The 14164-nt window shown below is 41.8% G+C and overlaps 1 protein-coding gene across 3 annotated transcripts in view; it reads right to left on the bottom strand.

Moving 5' to 3' along the window:
• Positions 1-14164, bottom strand: part of cpne5a (copine Va) — a 97969-nt gene that overhangs the window by 34999 nt on the left and 48806 nt on the right. For all 3 annotated transcript variants that reach the window (XM_042098829.1, XM_042098830.1, XM_042098831.1), the window contains one exon: positions 10310-10373. In XM_042098829.1, the coding sequence (XP_041954763.1) occupies positions 10310-10373 (64 nt within the window). The remainder of the gene's footprint in view (positions 1-10309; positions 10374-14164) is intronic.

Genomic DNA, 14164 nt, shown 5'->3' with positions numbered 1-14164 from the left:
GTGAGAATTAGTGCTAGCGTTCTTCTCTGCATAGCTTTGAATATTAAATGTGTAGCCAGGGGACCTGCTCTAATTGACGGCTTTCTTTTTTTGCTTTTGCTGGTATCCCATGCTACTGTGGTGAAACTTTCTGGCTGATGGTGGCTTGAAGGAGGATCATTGTGCAGAATACCAACGGAGTACACAAGCATTTTGTTATAGAGACAATCACCACCATTTGCTTCAGAAAATCCTGACATCCGCTTCCTGAGTGAGAGGTGCTGGTCTGTTTCAATAGACTAGCAACTGGCATATACACACATGCATGTGTAATGTCGGTCACCTGACTAAGAAACAACTGTGCCTAACCTGAGTTAGGTCAGAGTGAACACTAGCTTCCTCAGATGAAATGAAGAGTATACCCAAACTGAACTAAATATAACTTTTACTGTGCTGCATCGCATCACGCAAGACTATCAGTGGTGAAAAAAATCAGGCCGAACGGAGCTCTATGAATATTTCATAGCTCTGCCTGAGCTTAGCAGCTGAGTTTGCCAGCAGTGTTCAGACCATAAAAGACTGTGACAAGCCTGAGTTCACTTTCAGAGCAGGAATGATTCTGTTTTAAAAACAATCAGGACATGCTTTATATTACACAACTAGCACACTACAAGAAGTGTTACACTAGACAATAAAATAAATTGAAATTAGGGTTAGAGTAGAGTTAGTTTTAAGCACACACACACACATACACACACACACACACACACAAACACATGGGTGCACTGCACACACAGGGCGCTATCTTAATGATCTGAAACGGAAGTATGAAAAAGCATCACGCAAGTGGCTTTGTGGGCGGTTCTTGGGCACTGTTGCTATTTTACCGGCGGGATAAATGACTGTTGCGCCCGCCGCAAATCTAAAATGGGGTGGTCTGAAGTAGCTACATTACTTATGGGTGTGGTTTGGGCGTAACGTGCAATAAACCAATCAGAGCGTCATCTCACATTCCCTTTAACAACAGGCACGCTTGTTCCATAGCGGATTGCTATTATGATGGCAGATTTGCCAGGCACAGCCAGGAACGGTTCACAGCGCTATAAGCACTATTCAGTTGGGAACAGTTTGCTATTGATTTTTCCTCTTGACAAAATGTAATACAGAAATGTCACTTTTCAATGTTTTGGGATCACTCTCACTGAATCACGAGGTTATGAATGCATGGTGATGCAATGTAATCTAACATTACCTCACTATAGACAATGCAGATCTTCTGTCAGATAAGCTCTCCTCTCCTGTGCTGCTGCTGGGGCATTTACCGTAAAACTCCAAATAATAGCCCGGGCTTTTATTTTCCCAAATCGCCAAACTGCACCGGCTAGTATTAGAGACAGGCGTCTATATGAGACAGGCCTTTAATTCCCTTTACACAAAACGTTTCCTCTGCAAAGATGGAAAATATTATCAAATTAATTATTTCAAACACACTGAATGTCTACCTATATGACTAGGCTATCTGATGACAATTATGGACCATCATTCATTTAGTGTTGAGATGTTGTTCATTAAGTGGGGATAGCCAGAACAGATGAAACACGTTTTAATCATTAATTTACAAAGAGATCCTATCACACTGAAAGTTCATATTTTGTCACTAGCAAATAGCCTATATCGGTCCTTTGTCAAATACAGTTGCATTATCAGCCCTGACCAAAACCATTAAGGAATTAGGCTATTTATGCAAAAGTGGAACATGCGTAATGTTTCATTCTCCCTTCCTTTCGGCATGAATGAAACAGCATGAGAGAGCATGAACCATATTATGTTTCTCCCGTATTTTATTTGGCATATTTGACAACCGTCTACATTTCAAATCACAGCCTACTTCCAGGCGCGCGGAAACATATTTTTGACCAGGGGTGCTGAATAACAAAATCATGGATGTCTGACGATTTCTCCCCCAGCATATGATTCGAATTTAGACAGCTAAATACGCAATTTCAGCGCCGTGTATGGGTAGGCCTTAGAGTGAGAAGATTTATAATGCCCTGGGCATAATTCATATTGAAAAAAAAGTTATACAATTTGGAACTCTAGCTTTTCCCCAACGCAGTCTTTTAATGTCATGTAATCATAACGTGCACAGACTGCACCATGCTTAAGCCCAAATCACACCAAAGATTTGCGACGAGATGAGCTGCAACATTCTATTAACCAGCAACTTGATGCAACATTCTAAAACCTTGCAACTGTGACCAGACAAAACTGCGCTCGCACACACCAGACCTATAGAAGCGCACTTGACTTTACATCATTAACCTAAGGTAAATTCCTTTTCTGATTTCTTTCTCGTTATTGCCATGGCAGTACGCATTTAGAATAAAGAATAATGTTCACGAACCCTTTTGTTTTGTTGCCAGCATAAAAACAAGCTTAGGCTACCATCGGCCTAGCCGCAAATTTTAAACACAAGGGATGAATTGAACGATGACGAAGTCGGACATATGGGCATAGTTCATATTGAAAAAAGTTATACAATTTGGAACTCTAGCCTTTCCCCAACGCAGTCTTTTAATGCCATCTCATAATGTGCACAGACTGCATCATGCTTAAGCCCAAATCACACCAAAGATTTGCGACGAGATGAGCTGCAACATTCTATTAACCAGCAACTTGAAGCAACATTCTAAAACCTTGCAACTGTGACCAGACATAGTGAATGCTTTGCGATGGCTTGCAACGACGTGCAACCTCTAATTCACACAGCTGCAACTCCTTTCTGCAACGGTTTCGTGTCATTGCAAATCTTTCGTGCAAATTGGGCTTTTTTTTTTTTTTTTAGACGATTAAATACAACCCGAAGCTAAAAAACAGACCAGGCCTCTATTGGAGCCCGGCCTTTAACCCAAACCTGTAGCCACGCCAGGCGTTTAAAAGAGACAGGCGTCATTTTGGGACTCGGCTATTATTTGAAGTTTTACGGTAGGTTAAATGGCATCTGCATGCAGTTCAACATCACGTCTCGAGAAAGAGTTTCCAAGTTGACCTAACTTTCCAACTCTGCACAGTATCCCATTAACTGCATGACAGTAGGCTATTTACAATATTTTATGTAAAGGAGAGTTTGTAAACACGTTATCATCAACTTAATGCACGCACAACTTTTGTTTGAGCAGGAGAGAGAATAACAATGGATGGACGCAGCAACTACAGAAATTGCAGCCAAGGCTACTTGCTGCTTTATCTATGGTTGCTGGTTAACAGCACATAATAAGCTGATTTAAGCTAATTCACAAACTCAAGACTTCAAGGCCATCATAGATATAAAATGTTTTTTGAAAACAATGAAAGGATGGAGGGAACATAGCAAAGCTTGGAGTTATTTCAGATGGGCTACAACAAGGTAGGCAAAATTGTGGTGCTTGTCAAAACCTTAGCGCAGCTAGAATAATGCTTAGGCTGATGTTAAAGCGCACACAATGTTTAAAGCCATAAACAACGGTAAATTGGAACAAAACTAAAGGTAACTTTAGCCTTTATAGGGCTGTATAAAGTTGTCCAAATTAATAGGTCGTAATTAGCCGTTGTTGTAAAGATATTGCATGTAGATGTTGTACTTTTAGATGACCAATGCACAAACAAAACCGGGAAACTGACAAATATTATCAAGGCTTTGAATGTTTCCATCTGTGCACAGGGTGTCTGTAGATCGGTGTACATAGCATGCATTCCTGCAGGCCTGTGGCCACGCATGCGCCCTTAAAATAGCATCTGAATTTGCGCCACTGACTTTAGAGTGGGAGAATTGTTTTCTGAAACTGCAAAATATCAACAGGGAACGTTTGCACCGGAACACGCCCCCTCTTTTCGCTGAACCGGCCCCGTGGGCGCAATTGAATTCCCTAATTTACGGACATGTACCTGTGGAGGGAAAATTCCAATATGCGCTGACTGCAAAATAGGAAAGACAAAAGCGTGAGTATACAAAGTAAATTGCGCTGGAGTGCAAGATAGAGCCCACAATGTTACACACATTTATTACACAAAACTGGTGTGCTGCAAAGTAGTTTGTAATTTGTAGTTACTATGTAACTGGTAATGTAAAATGTTGCTTACATTTCATACTAAAACTATAAATGCTATGGGGCAATTCCACGGAAAATTGACTTTTTGTCACATCCATAACGCCAGTGAAATGCCTTGGCATTTGTATGATGTGAATGATAACATTCATTTTTTGTGCATTTTTTCTCATTTAAAAAATAGCAAATGCTCAAATTTCATGTAATCATTCACATCATACCATACCATCACATTTTATTGGCGTTATGGATGTTACAAAAAATTTAATTTTCCATGGAATTGCCCTATGAGTGTATTCAAGGCAGTACTCGAGTTGAGGGGGGGTGACATCCCCCTTTGAAATAAAGATGGTCAAAATCATCCCCCTTCTAAAACGGCCACCCCCCCTTCCCATCCCCTGTTATTTTATCAATGAATGGGGACATATAACCACTATTTCAACAGTTAGTTTTTGCGAATATTAAATAGGCTAAAATAACATGAACGTGCACATAATGACACAGCAGAGCAGCGACATAGCAGAGCAGGTGCTGGTGCCAGTGATTCAGCTTTACAGCCAAGCACAGGGCAGCTTGACCTGAGGAACTTCGGCTTTACAGTAAAAGGGCAAAGTAGCACTGAAGGTAAGTCAAGAGTCAGGAATACTGTCACCAAAGGTGGTTGTTGAATGTCATCGCGCTATCTATCATCATTCGCCAAACATTCTACAACATAACATAAATGGCAAGTGCAAGGAAAGCCATACTAGTTATTACTTTTCCTTCCATGAAATTAAAGACTAACAAAACTAACACAATTTCTGAGGGAAACCTTGTTACTGGAATGGTAAACATTTCTCTAATTGAATATGGGCTAGGTGACTGCCCTCTTATTTTATCCAAAAAACCCTAGCCATGCCAGCCTGGGGACCAACTCCAATTCGGAGCTGTTGTTATAGAGTAATATAATATAATAATTATCTTTGTGCTTAAACAATAATCAAAAGGGTACACCGTTGGTCTCCCACCATATGCACTGTCATCAGCACAAATGATCTGTCCCTAAACATTAAATCCAGTCCACCATCCCCCCTGATTTTTTTTTTTATTTACAACTCGAGTACTGATGCAAGGGGTGTGTGTGAAGGTGACTTGAAGCTGACAGAATCATTGTGAAGTTTGGGGGGAGACTAGGGTGAGAAGGGAAAGGAGGCGGAAGAGAAACAGACAGAGACGAAGAGAAAGAGACCACATGAATAAGAAACAAAGACATCAAGAGAGAGAGACAGAGAAAGAGAGGGAGAGAGATAGAAAGGAAGAGAGACAGAAAGAGAGACAGAGAAAGAGATGAATCCATGTCCTCACTCCTCCCATTACCTGTAGATTAGAGGAGTTTACTCTTTGATCTCTGTGTTGAACCTCAGGTCCTCAAGCACATACAGTACAAATGCCTCCAGAGACCCAAGACCTCTCCAAGCTGATAAGTACCATCAAAGACTAACATACTTTTGATCCACTAACACAACCCTTCCACCCTTCTACAATCACATTCAAACACTACCGCTAGACCAACTCTCTTTGGCCCACTAACACAACTTTTCCACCTTTCCACAATCACATTCAAACACTAGCGCTATAGGCTAATTCTCTTTGGCCCACTAACACAACCCTTTCACAATCACATTTAAACACTACCGCTAGGCTAACTCTCTTTGGCCCACTAACACAACCCTTCCACCTCAATTCAAACACTACCGCTAGGCTAACTCTCTTTCACTCTCTAGTGCGCTCAGTAGGAATCACACATAAAAATCTTTAAGCGTTGTATGTTAATAACTTAAATATTTGATTATTTGATTATTTTCTCAAAACTATTCCTAATTTCTATTAAAAAAATCCCTTTATTTAGACATGCATTGTCTACATTTATTCTAAATCTGTTGATGCATTGTGACCTACTCATAATTATGCCATGCGCATACATACTAATTTCTCTCTGACAAAAAGTCAAAATGAAGTGTCTGTTGTTATTGTTTCTCACTACCATGCTGTGTAATTGAAAGTGATTGGAAAACCAGAGATCTCTCAAAAGCAGTTAATTACATGACTTAGAGCCGGGAGTGATCATTAGAATCAGAATTACAGATCTTTATAATCATGTTTTTTTAATTTCCAATTAAAAGCTTGATCTGCAAATCTGCTCATTCAATCAGGTAATTTGACTGGAATCAATACACAATACTTTTTACAAGCTTCACAGCTGAATATTAACCCTAACTTGCTTTCTCCTCACAAAAAATTGCATTTATATTGCACATTTGCCATCTTCAGTGGGTTGTCTTGATTGGGAGAGGCCATCTGGATAAGGTATTTACAAATGATTACAAACAAACTAACCCAATGCTCGCTTACAAAAGCCTCTTCTCAGTTAACAGTTTATACTGTAAGAGACGGGAATGTAGCTCTGTTAGAGAATCATTATGCCCTTCTGTGGTGACCACTATAATACTTTTATATTCATCTGTGACTGACACTTTCTTTCTCTCCCCTGTCTCTATCCTTTTTCTCTACATTCTGGCTTCAGAGAGTAAAAGTTCTACCACATACTTCTTCCAACCATTCACTAAACAAGCTGCTTGTAATTAGCACAACCCCCTCCAGCCTGGTAGACGAGCTAATCAATGAAACGACCCATATAAAGTGCACAGTTAGAACAAATACATGGTAAGACATTCTCATTACTGAAGCCGGGATATCCAGCTCTGCTTATGTAGGATATCCATCCACATGGGTTTGCGCAGATGGTTTATGTCAAAATGTTTGTAAAAAAAACCGATTTGCCAGTCGTTCACATCACCATTGAGGCCAGTAGGGCGGAAGACACAGAGCGTCCAGAAAGACATCTGCATTAGAGTGTGCATCATGTAAAGCAGACCTTTAGAAATTGTAGTCGGGTTCGGACACATGGGGGCGATATGCATTGGAAGCTTTACATTTAAAATTCCTTATTATGTTATAACAGGTCTGCTTTACATGATGCAAACGTTTGTTTTTTGAGAATAAAGTAAAATGTAAAAACCTAGCCTAATAGCTTTCTTCCTGTGTGCAAGATTTGTTTATCGTGACAACGCATTTTAGGCATGCCGCTTGAAATGCACACGCGGTGTCACGACTACATAAACAAATGGTTATGCACATTTCGCACATATGCACATAAGCACAGTCTTGGGTGACGTTAAAAAAAGTTGTTAGCCTATCAGGAGATTGTAAGATTATTTGCGTTGCATAGGCTACTGTGGTAAAGACATAGGCTACCAGTAGGCTATAAGGTCGTCTCGTTCACTGGATGAGGATTTTTCACTGGATGTCTCGTTCACTGGATGAGGCCCCAATTAACGTCGATGCTGCATATGGATCAGTGACAGAGGCACTGTAGTTTCAAAGACTGTTGCAGTTTATTTCAAGACTTTTTGTCAATGGTAAGACAAGAATTCTATTTCAATAGGCTATGCTTGCTTGGGCCTCTTGTGTTAATGTGCGCTGTGTGTGACCTGCGTGCGTGCACGCTCATCTGATTAGACAATTTGTTGTGTGTTCCGTTTAATGGGCTAAAAAGACAGGCTATCCACAAACGTGAACGTTTAATCACTAGCATGGGAATAACTGAGGCATCGTCTGCGTCGGGCTCGGGTCGGGTTCGGACATAAAAATTAAAATGCCTGTCGGGTTCGGGTCGGGTTCGGACGCAACTCTGTCGGACGCGGGCCGGGTTCGGACAGAAATTTGCGGCCCGATCCGCACTCTAATCTGCATCTCCAGCACGCGTGTGTCATGTATCTCATGCTCCAAATGTAAAGCACTTTGAGCTGCATTCTGTGTATGAAAGGTGCTATACAAATAAAGCTTATTATTATTATTATTATTATTATTATTATTATTATTATTATCTTGTAATAAGGTTCAGGCAGGTGTGTGCATGCATGCGCATGTGCATGTGTGTGTCTGTGCATGTGTGCGTGTGTTTGTGTGCGTGTGTGAGAAAGAGAGAGGAAGAAACTGTTGGACAGGTGTCATGTTCTCTGGGGGGTCCAGCTGAAAGAGAACCTTGCGTGTGTCAGGGTCCTTTGAAGCGGATTTCAGAGAGACAGAGCTGTCTTGAACTGACCAGAGAGGGTGGAGCAACCAATCAAAAGCCTTCGATCAGAAACATACACATGTGGAGGAAGAAGAAGCTGCAGCTGAATCAAAAGTATCTTGCAAGTTTCCAGTAGAATGAGGCGTGTATTAACTACTGTATTTCAGATATATATTTATCTGGTGCGTGACTTCCAGCGAAGAAAAAACATTGATTAAAATCTGTAATGACCCATTTAAATCAATCAAAGACAACTATGAAACTATATTAGTTATTAGTAATATATATTCAGTGTGATCTGTGAGTGGTTTGCTCTGCCGGCTTCACTACATTCCAGGATTCCTGTTGTTTTTTGTTTTTTATTTATAAGTATATTTTTGAGGCTTTGGACAGGACAGTGAAGACAGACGGGAGGTGGGTGGAGGGGAAGAGAGAGACGGGGTGGGATCGGGACATGACCGCAGGTCGGACTCGAACCTGGGTCCCCGTGGGCACTTGGACCCGCTATGAATGCTGTAGCCTGTTGCGCCACAGAGACCCCCCCGTTGGAATTTCTTAAGTGCAATGATCCCCCTGCCACCACCATTAAAATTCTGCAAGAGACTAGATGCTCTAATGCGGCAGTATACTGTATTTAGAACAATAAACAAACCAGGTTAAAACACTCCCCGGCAACGCACCACAAGCACTGGACATCTGGCTCTCCCCAACTTTAAAATGTATAGTATCACCTGGCGTTTCAGTTACAGTACGTTCCCTCAGGGGGTGGATGGACCCCTCATCTACAGTTTCATGGAGAACAATATAGCAACAGCTGTATGCTTACCTACAGTATGGCCATATTAACACTAAAACACTAAACAGATTTAGATGGGCGGAGAACCAGTAATTGGCATTTGAACACCCCATTATGGCACAATATGCATGTTATATCTGATAATGTTTGTAAGCGATGGAGTCAGAAAGCCAAAGGTATTTATACTTTAGACCAGTTATTTAATGAAAAGGGTTTGTTGAGTTTTGGAGACCTGAGAGCTAATTTTGAGGTCCCCAAGACATCTTTTTACTTTTATCTTTGCTTAAGTGGATTTATGTGGATTTTTAGGCAAGTCCCTCAACTCAGCGGCCATATTGCAACGCACTTTAGGCAGTTATCGGGCATCTATTTCGGGCAGAACTGCATGTGTGTGCAAGGCTTCACAGCACCAACCTTACCCCAGCGGGGAGATCACACTACATGATTGTCACAATGTTTTCACATATCTTTCACATACTTTTGGCCACAGAAGGAGTGGGATACCTGTAGACAACTGCCATATTGGCATTACGAACTAACCCCAATGCATTCCTACGGAGGATTTTTTGAGTGCTGTGTCTCCTCATTAGAAAGTCTCTGGCGTAGTCAAGAGTCTGGTTTACGAGGATAATACATGGTGCCAATAAAAAGTAGATCACAAAAAAATAATAAAACACACAGATTCCAAGAGTGGCACAACATATATATGAGTTGATGAGTCTCGGCAATGTGTTTGTGTCTGGCTTCCAAAGGTTTTCAAAACATTAGCTAAATTGCACAGTGTTACAACACACACATACACACACATAAACACACAAGCATCTTTGTCCACCAATAACCACGCTCTACCAGTGGCCCAGATAATGGATGGGGAAATCTAGCGCCTTATCTAATGGACACCATCCCAGTGCCTACAGTGCCGCTGATCAGTCACCTGCAGACGTCCTCGCTCTCCGGCACCGCCGCCGCCACTCTGCCATGCAGAGCTTATACCCATTATTATTTGCTGCTGTGTGGAGTCGATGGCCGTTAGTTTGGGGCCATTAGCATCGCTGGCAGTTAAACGCCTTGGAGCCATTACAGGCCTGTCTCCACGGCAAGAAGGGAGTGGCCGAAAAACACATCTGCATGGCAATACACATCCACACTCCGGAATCGAGCTTTAGACATACAACACTTGTGTAACGAGCAGTCCTGTTAACTGTCCTACCATTCCACTCTGTGTAGCACGTGTGATAACGTATAGGATTCTGAGCAGACATTCCATTATAATGGCATCATAAAGAAAGGTGCATAAAAATGCATAAGAATGAGGAATGGGGTCCGTGTACTTACTCTGCAGTTCCCCAGCTCCTCGGCTGTGAGAATGATGGTCCCGCATGTCTTCCCAGGAATGCCCCTATACAGTCAAATGATAAACACATACAATATTCACACATTAGTTTCTTATTCTCATTTTTCACATCTTTTCCATATAGAGCTCATAAAGTTGCTGTTCTCATGGTAGTTTAACATTCAAAGAGGTCTCTTGGGAGACCTTCAACGGCTGTATTGCATTTTAAATATTCTTTTTCGGGGAAAAGAAATCTTTCTGCTGAAGTGAGTAGCCACGCCTGTTATCAAGAACAGAAAAAGAGGGAGCCTTTGAAGATATGCCAGGACAGCACCGCCGGTTTTATGAAAGAGCCAAGCAGTGTGAGGCGGTGAGGAGTCTGCATTTACATTCAATAAACGAGTTCAAGGCATCTGAAACATGGCACTTCTTCTCATACAGAGATGCCCTGCAGATGTTAGCAAGGCGACAAGCGTGTGTGTGTGTTTGTGTGGCTGTGCGTATTAAGATAAAAACACAGACATTTCAGAATGAAAAGAAGAGCCCGACAAAACTACAAAATCAATCCCTTCTTTACACGTACACACCCCAAAACAGCAGAGAATCTTCAAGAATACAGAGCTTCATTTCATACACATAAACTACCCTGAACTGGACTGATTGCCACTGTTTGAGTACCTTACTGGCTATATTAGCCACCTGCCCATTTTGCTAGATTGCCTGCAAGGTCAATACACCACGCTGTCTTTTTGCTTGTATGGACAGTTCTCAACTTTAACTTAAACTTTTCTTCAAGTCTTTTACTTTTGTCTATGTATAGACCCTTTCAAGAGAGTTCCATTATCAGCATCATAGTTGGCCCCACAAGGCTTCCGTTTTAACATTCCATATGTTATCTTAATGCAGAGGAAGTAGATTGGGAACCAAATAGAATGTTCAAGCATTGTTTTTGTTTTTATTGTTGAAAGGGTCTATAGTTAAGTAATGATTGTTCTATTTTTTATATGTACTTGCACTGACACTCTCTTGCACTATGATACCATTGCACCACTGCATTTTCTTCCACACCACTCCTTTAACATGTTACAATCTAACTTTACTGTAAGGGGAACACTATTGATATCTTCCTTTGTATTTTTGTAGTATGCATGTGTGTGTGGGTGTTATATGACTGTGTATGATGTCTGTAAGCTATTGGACACCTTAATTTCCTTCTGGATAAATAAAGTATCTCTATCTATCTATCTATCTATCTATCTGTCTATCTATATATATATATATATATATATATATATATATATATATATATATATATATATATATATTTATATATCCATCTATCCATTTACTGTATCTATCTACCTGCTCTGTGCATGTGTTTTTGTAGCCCCCTGGCAGCACAATTAAAACATCATCCCCCCAGGATAGTCATGACTGATTACCCCTTATTCATCCAAAGCTACGACTGGGCGCTTTGAAATGCACTGAGCAGCACGGAGAGGACAAAACATGCCTCTCATATCCATAGCCCTCCCAGGCAGTGGCAGCAAACTCCATCATTTACAGGGAAGCCTCTGGTGTCAGGGAGGCCAGGTGTAGCCAGAGGGGGCCTAACGATTATGAGGTGAAGCCTGCGGCTTAAGCCTCCGCCCGCGGAAGTGGACTGTGAGTGGTTGAGACAACAGCAAGTTTAAGGAATAATCAGAATCTTTAAATAGTTAATGACTTCAGTTGAGTCTCCAGTCTGAATTAAAAGGAAGCACCACTCGCCTCTGTCTGAGTGGGTGATTGTAGATGCCTGTGAGCCCCTAGTCGGGCATATGTGGTGCAATGCGTCTTCAGAGTTCGATTACAGCACACCCATTGTTTTTTCGATGACTTTCCTCACCCTACTTCCTCCACACACACACACAGACACAGATACACACACACACACACACACACACACACACACACACACACACACACACACACACACACACACACACACACCTGCAGCAAAAGCCACCTTTTCGGTATTCATGGAGCACAACGGGGGAGCCGTAATTGAACTCTGTCTCTGTCTGTGGTGCACCGCATTCCTTTCACTCCGCACTTTGACAACAAGCTTGTGTGTGTCCGGCTTTACGGTCAGTGCATAATTGAAAAGGCTTGATGGAATTGTGGGGACCTCACTATTAACCTTGAAAAGGCACTCGTCCTAATGGTCAGGCAGGTTGTCCTTTCATACACCTCAATTTTTCCGTCGGAGCGGTGGCAAACGGGGACTGGCCTTTCCACTCAGCCCAGCGGGCCGCGGAACCAAGCCATCACACCTGTCCAACTAATAGCCCCTCCGTCCCCTTATCCCCTCCCATCCCTCCCCGAGCCAATAATACGCAGCACTTTCTGAAAGGACAACTGCAGCAGCACCTAATTCCAGAAGCCCCATTGTCTTGGAACTCTCCACAGATTCCCAAACTGACTTAATTGTTCTTGAATTATTAATCCGGTTACTACGTGCCTGTGTGTGTGTGTGTGTGGGTGTGTGTGTGTGTGTGTGTGTGTGTGTGTGTGTGTGTGAGAGAGAGAGAGAACGTGTGTGTGTGTGTGAGTGTGTGCATGTGGATGAAAAAGAGATATAGAGAGAGTCAAAGTGAGTGTGTGCGTGTGTGTATATCTGTGTGTGTGGGGGGGGGGGGGGGGGGGGGGGCTGTGTGTATATGTGTGTATATGTGTGTGTGTGTGTGTGTGTGTGTGTGTGTGTGTGTGTGTGTGTGTGTGTTGCAGAATCATTAGATTGCGAATGGGATTTACTGACTGATTATAGGGCAAATGGAGTAAGCAGTAAGGCCAAAGACCACCCCCAGTAAATGCCACCTCATTTCCTCAAGGTCAGATTTGGCCACCATAATAAATGATAAGATCGAACAGTGTGGAATAAGGCCCACTCAAACAGAAGATCAAGAATGGGCCCTATGGGACAAGAACTTTTTTTTTACTATGTGCTGGTCAAATATGCAATACAATAAAATAGAAATGACCTTGACCTCAACTGTTATTGGAAACTAAACAATCTGCTCTATCTATTTATATGTGTGCTTCTCCAACACAAAAGGATATTGGATGTTGTTATAATCAGCAACTGCAATCCCCTCTGTGCCCTCGGTCCCTTTCCTAGTGCATGGGTTGCTCCCTCCTCTCTGTTATCTCTCTGTAATAGCACACATTAAGATATTTACAAGGACTTTCCCTTTCCACAAAACCTATGATTCAATAATCAATATAAAATCAATAAACAACGTTGAATCAGAATACAATGCAACAGTTGTTTTACTATTACCTTTTTACAACCATAGGCCTAACATTGCAATATTACAATTAAAAATAAATACCAGAATGTAACAACAAAATCTGACACTAGGTATAGTATGGGAAATTATTCAATTTCTGTATCATGGACCTCCAACAAGCAACAAGGTCTAACAGGTGATTTTTGTTTTTGTCATTTTTTCTATATTTGAGTTTAACGAGGATAAACTACAGTCCCTCTGTCAGTTTCCACTCCCAGCATGCACTAATGTCCGTACAGTAGGAAACTCCAGCAGCAGCCTGGAGGGCTGGGAGAGTGTGAAACACAGTGTCCTTTCCGCCCTCAGCCTTTCCACTTATGGCTCGCCACACTGCATTACCCAGCAGGCCTCTGATGCACGCCATGGTCAAAGCACTGCAGCACAACCATGAGATCAATCAGCCTCACACACACACACTCACAGAGAGAGAGAGAGAGAGAGAGATGAGTGCATTTACAAAAGAGACACATAAACACAGCACAAACACAAACACACACACACTCACTTCCGCTCATAGTCATATCC

This window comes from Alosa sapidissima, chromosome 7, assembly GCF_018492685.1.
Source record: "Alosa sapidissima isolate fAloSap1 chromosome 7, fAloSap1.pri, whole genome shotgun sequence".
In the NCBI taxonomy this organism is placed as follows: Eukaryota; Metazoa; Chordata; class Actinopteri; order Clupeiformes; family Clupeidae; genus Alosa; species Alosa sapidissima.
Note: the sequence above shows the minus strand (reverse complement) of the source record. Positions and strands in the feature narration are given on the sequence as shown.